This window comes from Alosa sapidissima, chromosome 4, assembly GCF_018492685.1.
Source record: "Alosa sapidissima isolate fAloSap1 chromosome 4, fAloSap1.pri, whole genome shotgun sequence".
Taxonomy (NCBI): domain Eukaryota; kingdom Metazoa; phylum Chordata; class Actinopteri; order Clupeiformes; family Clupeidae; genus Alosa; species Alosa sapidissima.
Genome location: NC_055960.1, coordinates 27,117,565 through 27,125,064, shown reverse-complemented (window position 1 = coordinate 27,125,064; position 7,500 = coordinate 27,117,565). Strand labels below are relative to the sequence as shown.

General features: G+C 48.8%; 1 protein-coding gene across 3 annotated transcripts in view; it reads left to right on the top strand.

Annotated features, from left to right (window-relative positions):
* LOC121707818 (PAK4-inhibitor INKA2-like) overlaps positions 1-7,500 on the top strand; it is a 24,897-nt gene that overhangs the window by 11,661 nt on the left and 5,736 nt on the right. Inside the window, exon 2 of one of the 3 annotated variants that reach the window (XR_006031408.1) lies at positions 3,577-5,547. Coding sequence is in view for 1 of the 3 variants with exons in the window: in XM_042090643.1 (XP_041946577.1) it covers positions 3,577-4,803 (1,227 nt within the window). In the remaining 2 variants the exon portion in view is untranslated. Of the gene's footprint in view, positions 1-3,576; positions 6,549-7,500 lie in introns of those variants that run through there. The other 2 variants (XR_006031409.1, XM_042090643.1) reach the window with 2 other exon arrangements.

Sequence of the window (7,500 nt, the reverse complement as noted above, 5' to 3'; positions counted from 1 at the left end):
TGGCTGTTTTTTGGTATCTGTGTGTATGACTGTCTATGGTTTGACTGTGCGTATGTGTGTTGACTCACCAGGTCAAAAAGCCATTGCAATTGCTTGGTTGGAAACTCTGACTCTTTGACCTGGGAGCCGGTGATGGAGAAAGATTTTATCTTTGAACCGGCCTAGTTGTTTATTTGTGTGTTTTGAAAACAAACAGAAAAACAGGATCTTAGGCAGGACATCTGAAGGTCAGAAAATGAGCCTCCTCCCCAGGGTTGACTTCCTGTGTGTTTTTTTTTACTGCATGTGGGTAACTATTAATTTCTCTCTCTCACTCTCTCTCTCTTTCTGTCTCTCTCTTTCTATATCTCTCTCTTTCTCTCTCTCCTCTGTGTGTGTGTGTGTGTGCACGCACACATACGTCACGGTCTGTGTGTATGTGTGATTCTCTCTGTGAAGGAGTGTCATGAATAATTTAGCTGCAATCATCGCGATCGTGAGAGAATCACACACCAGTCATTTGTGCAGGCGCAGAGCAGAGCAGATCAAGAGAGAGCACTTCTAAGCCTAACATGTGCCTGTGCCTGTGGGACGCCTGAACCTCGGAGGTAAACAGTAATTACCCCCTGGTCGTCAGGCTCCTAAAGATGTCTAATGAAGCTTAATGAAGGCAAGCATATGTGTGATGAGGAGCAGAGCAGTGGAGTCGGGGCCCAAGACCTGATGGCTGTAATTATTCCACCTAGAGGAGAGACGGCGGAGACACAGACACAAAGCACTTTTGTTCCCAGCATATGCTTAGATAGGCCCGTGGAATGATAATGAGATGACTGCTGGTGACTCCCCTTTTGTTCATGTGTGTGTGTGTGTGTGTGTGTGTGTGTGTGTGTGTGTGTGTGTGTGTGTGTGTGTGTGTGTGTGTGTGTGTGTGATACCATACTGTATTTAACTCACATCCAGAGTCTCCTGCCCCCAGAGTTCAGTGTCTGTGGTAAAAGGGACAAAAGATTTATGATCACTTTCTCAGATTTCTGTCTGGGGGGGGGGCAGTTGTCAGGCAGGCTAAAAGTTCAGATCAGATATTTTTCCTCCCTGTGAGAGCAGACAGCAAGAATGATTTTAAGAATTATTTCTTTATGTTGATGGAATATCCTGACCGGAAGATGATGCACTGCAGCAAATGACTAATGATGACTACCATGATGAGTATGTTCAATGCCTGAGCCAGTTATTATATATATATATATATATTGGTAAACCATACTGTATGTCCTGTCAAACCATTTTGGAGTAGACTTGATGCAGCCGGTCCCATCTGTGATGTCCCCATGGTGTCTGATGGTCAGGTCTCTGTCATGTGAGAGTCCTCATCTGACACAAATCCTCGCTACTCTCCGCCAGTAAACCAGTGCTCTCCAAACACACGCATACCCCACACCAAAACCCCCACACTGTCATGTACACATATACCCCCCCCCAAAAAAAAAACCACAGTGTCATGTACACACATAACCCCCCCTCCCCCCCCCCCATACTATTCTGACAATTGAATCCAGAATCAGCCGTCCAAACATATGGCATCCCCTTACACATACACACACACACACACACACACACACACCCAAGCCCGTCCATCCCTCCTGCTGTTATTACTCTCACCCGCTCTTTGTTAATCAGTCATGCTCCACTGGTCCCGCCCCCTGTTAGGGATTAGTGTCTAGACGTCGGCCTATCAGGTGCCAGGCTGCGCTGAGCAGCGGGCTGCTGGCCAATCAGCTGAGAAGTGTTCAAGTACAGGACTGGCCCAGTGAACTTTTGAAAGGTGAGAGGACTGACACTGAGCAGACAGGAGAAAAGAGTGAAAGAGAGAGAGAGGGAAAGAAGGAGAGAGAGGAGGACCCCCTCTGTGAGTGTTGTAATAAGGTAAGATGATAGTCTTCTAGGTCTGGGCTGTTGACATCCATCTCTGTTGAATGGTGTGTTCTTATACTTAATTAATTTTATAGTTGCAGAGATCAGGCTACTGCTGAATTCTAATACATAGACAAAACCTATCCAGAGTTCTGACAAACTGACAGTTTTTGTCTGTACATGTTGTAAATTAAGTGTGTCATGGGATATTTACTGTGTTTTGAGAGTTGTACTGTATTTTACACCGATGGGATTACTACTTGCCTCGTCTTTTACCTATTTTTTACAGATATGTATGGGTGTCACAATGTGACACATTTGTTGTGACAGAGTTGTTTGTTACAGTATAAGTGCTGGGCAAGGTTGGTTTGGCTGTCACACTATACACATTGAGGTTTTTGGCTGTTGGTCAGGGCCAACCAGTTTTGTGGAACAGTTGTATATGTTACTGTGTGTGTGTGTGTGTGTGTGTGTGTGTGTGTGTGTGTGTGTGTGTGTGTGTGTGTGTGTGTGTGTTTGTGTGTTTGTGTGTGTGTGTGTGTGTGTGTGTGTGTGTGTGTGTGTGTGTGTGTTTGTGTGTGTGTGTGTGTGTATGTGTGTGTGTGTGTGTACGTGCTGTAGTTCATGTCTGGGCATGATCCTGATTGTTACTCCACTGCTGTAGGCTATTGAGGCCCTGCAGGCTAAACTGCCACATCAGGACACTCCATCTGTCCATACCATCTCTCTCACTCTCCCTCTCCTCTTTTTTTCATGATCTCTGTCTCACTCTTTCCCTTTCTCTCTCATTCTCTCTCTCTCAACTATATCTCTTGCTTTTGCCCTTTCCCCATATTCTTCCTCTTTCCCCCAGTGTTTCTCCTCTCCATTCTCTATGCCTTTCTTCTCTAATACTCTCTTTACCCTATTTCTCTATTCTACTCCTTCCTTCTTACCCCCTCCCCCCCCCCATCCCACTCTCTCTCTCTCTCTCTCTCTCTCTCTCTCTCTCTCTCTGTGTGGGACTCGGCCCATATGGAAGTGCTGTCACTCATAATCAGGTCACGTGATGCAAACAGAGAAATCGACCAGAGGGCAACAATACAGACACACCCCGGGGTCCCCAGAGGAGCTTAGTGCTGTGTGTGTGTGTGTGTGTGTGTGTGTGTGTGTGTTGGGTGACAGCGTCTGTCGCTTGTTAAAGTGTGACAACTAACGGCCACATGCTCGTTTCCCTCATGCCTGCCAGGCAGATCCACCTCATAACTGTCACTCAGGTCAGCCATGGGGGAGGGCAGGGAGGAAACACTCATAAATCTCTGGCCTGATACAGACACACAAACAGGAAGATGGAGAGTTAGGGAAAAAAGTCAGAAGGAGTCTTGTGCAAATGTATATCGCAGGAAGTATTTGTCATGAAAACTAACCTGATTTTTTTATTTTCCTTCCCTTCTTTTTTGTCTCTGTCCACTTGTTTGTCTTCTCTTTCAACCTGTTTATTTCCTCCCTCTTTCTTTCTGTTCATACTACTCTATCATGATTCTCTATTGGTCTTTCTCTCTTTTCTCCAATACTTTCCTTCTCTCTCTGTCTCTCTCTCTCTCCCTCCCTCTCTCTCTCTCCCTCCCCCCCTCTTTCTCTCTCCCTCCCTCTGTCTCTCTCCCTTTCTCCCTCCCCCTCTCTCTCTGTCCCTCTCTCTCCATGTAGTTGTCCATGCGTGAGGCTGGAGATGGCCTCCATGCTCAGATGAACTCCATGATGGGGGCGTTACAGGAGCTCAAACTCCTCCAGGTGCAGACCGCCCTTGAGCGCCTGGAGATCTCCGGCAGACCCCCGGTCAGACCGACCCCTGCTGCCGCTGTCGCTGCCGAAACATCTGCCCCACCACTCGCACCCGAACCTCAGGCCCAGCCCTGCCACCCGGACCCCCAGGAGGACCCCAGCCCTCCCGCACTGCGCCCACCGCCACAGGAGCATCCGTGGCGGGCTGGCCATCGCAGCAGCCTGGGGACCTCGCCGTCCTCCTCCAGCCTGGAGAGCGAGGGGCTCCCTGCGTGGAGGGTGTCTGGCTACACTGCCCCCCAGGTGGATTACTGCGGCCCGCGCTTGGGCTACCTGCCCTCCGAGTGCCCACTGCCACAGTCCCAACACCACCACCACCAGCAGCAGTACGCCCCCCGGCACTCACGACCCTCGCTGGACCTGCCAGGCATCCTCTACAGCCTGTCCCGCGAAGGCCCGTCCCTGGACAGCGAGTACTCGCAGGACAGCATGGACGAGTCCAGCGACTGGACGTCGTCTCTGATGAGCCGCTCGCGCAACCGCCAGCCGCTGGTGCTCGGCGATAACGTCTTCGCCGACCTCGTGGGCAACTGGCTGGACCTGCCCGAGCTGGAGAGGGAGGAGGCCGGGGAGGAGGACTTGTTCGAGGAGGAGCGGAGAGGAGGAGGAGGAGGAGGAGGAGGGGAGAGGCCAGACTCGCCGGCGCACCCTCTGCGCCTGAGCCGTTCGCAGGAGATCTGCCGGCGCTTCTCGCTCACCACCAACATCTTCAAGAAGTTCCTGCGCAGCGTGCGGCCCGACCGCGACAAGCTGCTCAAGGAGAAGCCCGGCTGGATGCTGCCCACCGCCGACGCGCCCGACGCCGAGCTCCTCAAGCGGCCCCGCAAGGCGGCCAAGCCCAAGGCCAGCTTCTACCTGCCCTTCTGGGCCTCCTCGCCGCAGGGCAAGGGCCGACCGGCCGCCCCCACCGCAGAAGACCAGGGCCTCCGGGAGCCCCCGCACTCAGGCATCTTCATAGACAGGAGACAGGCCGAGTGCCTGGACAAGCCCCTCCAGTCTCCTTACCCCAGGGTCTACCTGGACCGCAGGCAGCCTGAGGCTGTGGAGAGGCTCCAGCCTCTGTTTGACCACAACACAGCCGTGTGGGTGTAGCATAGTGGAGCATGGCCATACAGACTTCTGGAACCTTCCTAATGAATGAGAGCAGGAGTTTTTTTTTTTTTTTAACTCTGGACTCCACAATTCATGGTTGATTATTGGACCTGACTCAAAGCTGCTGTTAGCGATAATTGTTTGGAATACCACAGCTAAACTGTCTCTGCGAATGAACAGCTACCATGAAACATCTAGATGCTATCTGAGGCCCTGTAATCTGAGCCTAAAGATACACATGGTGAATTAACCAATCCGGAAACTTCCAAAGAGACAGGCATCCCTGCAGCTGGCCATCTGTTTTGTCATAGCACACTGGCAACAGGGGCTAGACTCCTAATGTGGCTAAGTCTTTCAAAAATTAGCCGGTCTAGGCTAATGTCGCTTACAGCACCTTTGGTAAATGCATTGCTGACAATCTGCCTCCAGTAGGTCTTCTTATAGATATGGTTGCACTATACTCAACGTACTCTCAGTGAAAGTGTCAATGCTCCGGACCTTTTTTTATATGTGAATGGTGCTCTTAGTACAGTAATCTTGTCATTCACATTCAAATGTCTGATAAACCCCAGTGTCAGGTGTGTTCTTTGTATTTCATGGAAACACATTTTCGTTTTGGTCTTACGTAATGCAGCTCTATAAGCTTTTCAAATTGTTTCTGTATTAGTCCAGCCACCTGCTCACCAAAAAGAACAGTTACATTAGTAACAGGCAGACAGACTCTGTGTGTGTGTGTGTGTGTGTGTGTGTGTGTGTGTGTGTGAGAGAGAGAGAGAGAGAGAGAGAGAGAGAGAGAGAGAGAGACAGAGTGAGAGGGAGAACTCTTATTTGTGCCCACATGCTGAGATGACCTCAGTCATCCGTGCCCCGTCCTGAAAGGGGGGGGGGGGGGTTATGCCCACTCTGGTACCCTGTGCCATCCCTCATTGTTAATACAGAACAGCGCCAGGCAGAGCAGGCTGCAGAGAGTTCCTTTCAGTTGGCCTGGCTCTTCCTGTGCGCAGTGTCTGCTGCTTTGTGTATGACACAGAGGAGGAGAGCGAGAGAGAGAGGGATGGTGCCATCTGGATGGCTACACTTATGTAAGTGTTAGACTGGAACACAGAGGAGATGATCAGAGAGCAACCGAGGCTGATTTAATCATCTTAAAGCTCTCTGACTGACGCCTGTTTGAAAGGGTATGCGTGTTTGTGGAACATGGTACATTATGTGTATAGGGCAGAGCACACAGGCATGTTTTTGCATGTGTGTGTGTGTGTGTGTGTGTGTGTGTGTGTGTGTGTGTGTGTGTGTGTGTGTGTGTGTGTGTGTGTGTTTGTGTGTGTATCAGGGTTCAGAAGCGTAAACCGCTGGCTTTAGGGATTAAAACACAAATGCATGACACTCGCCTTTTCATATGTGCAGAGTGGCAACAGTATGCAAGCCCATAGAGCAGCATCCCACTTACAGCACATCTACAGCCTGTAGCTGGACAACAGCACTTACTGTAGACCAAACATGTTCAGAAACCATGGCCATGGTAATGTGTCAGCCAATCCATACTCCTCTTCCACTGCTTATGAGGTAATTATTGGCCAATCCATCTTGACGGCAGCGAAGATCAGTGGGAGTGTCTCAAGTGTCAATTAAAAGTTGTGTTAGCGTCATTATTGCGTCCATTCTATCTGATGGCTTCACCTTGAGAATATTTTTTGAAAGAGCAGCCCTGTATATGTGTGTGTGTGTGTGTGTGTGTGTGTGTGTGTGTGTGTGTGTGTGTGTGTGTGTGTGTGTGTGTGTCTTTCTCATCAGCCAGACAGCATGTATAGAGCAGACCCTGCTCAATGTTGCAACACAAAATCAGCTCCATACTTGAGTTTAGTTGGCCTGTAATCATGTGTTCAGAGTATGATATGGCTTTTTGTTTTGCACCAAAAGTAAAATGTTTAGTGAAGTCAGCCTCTTACAAACCAATAATCCCTGTTGTGATCCTCTGTCCTTCCATGCGGATTTGATGTCAACTGAAGCATACTGATTTATTACACAGGAAAGAGCATTTGGGCTACGATGTTGAGGAACATATGGTGGCTTTCCATTCTCAAGTTATAATTATATCTGTCACATGAATAACTATCAATCAGGGAGACTTGTATCCAAGACCACATTATCAAAATATAATACAGCTCCATGTCAGCTAAACTTGCTTTCCGGTACGCCAAGATGGTTTAGATTTGGGTCACATCAGCTATTTTTCAACCGCATGGTTTCAATCTTTTCATCCTACTTAACCCATTGTCTGTTTTAGAGGGGAGATAGATCAGCCAAACCTACAGAGACTGTTATTCTGAGAGAGCTCTCTGAGAGGGCATCATTACAACTGTAAATAATGAAGGGGGAGAAAAAGCGATATTTTATTTTGCTGTGTCTGTTGTTTTTGTCTTGTTGCCATGATTTTTAGCACTGGCGTCCACGACACGCCTACTGTGGGTGTAAAAGTGTCTACAAGTATATATTTACACTTTTAAATGAACATGTTTCAAACAAATCAACTGCTTTTGGGTGTCTGTTTGCAGTTACATTTTCTTCTTCCACCATATTTACACCAATTACTAGTCCACAAAAAAACAGAAACAAATCTGCCCTTCAATCCAAACACCCCTATGCACCACCACATTCTCATCTCGTCTCAGATAAGAGCACAACTCAGCTTCATCAGCC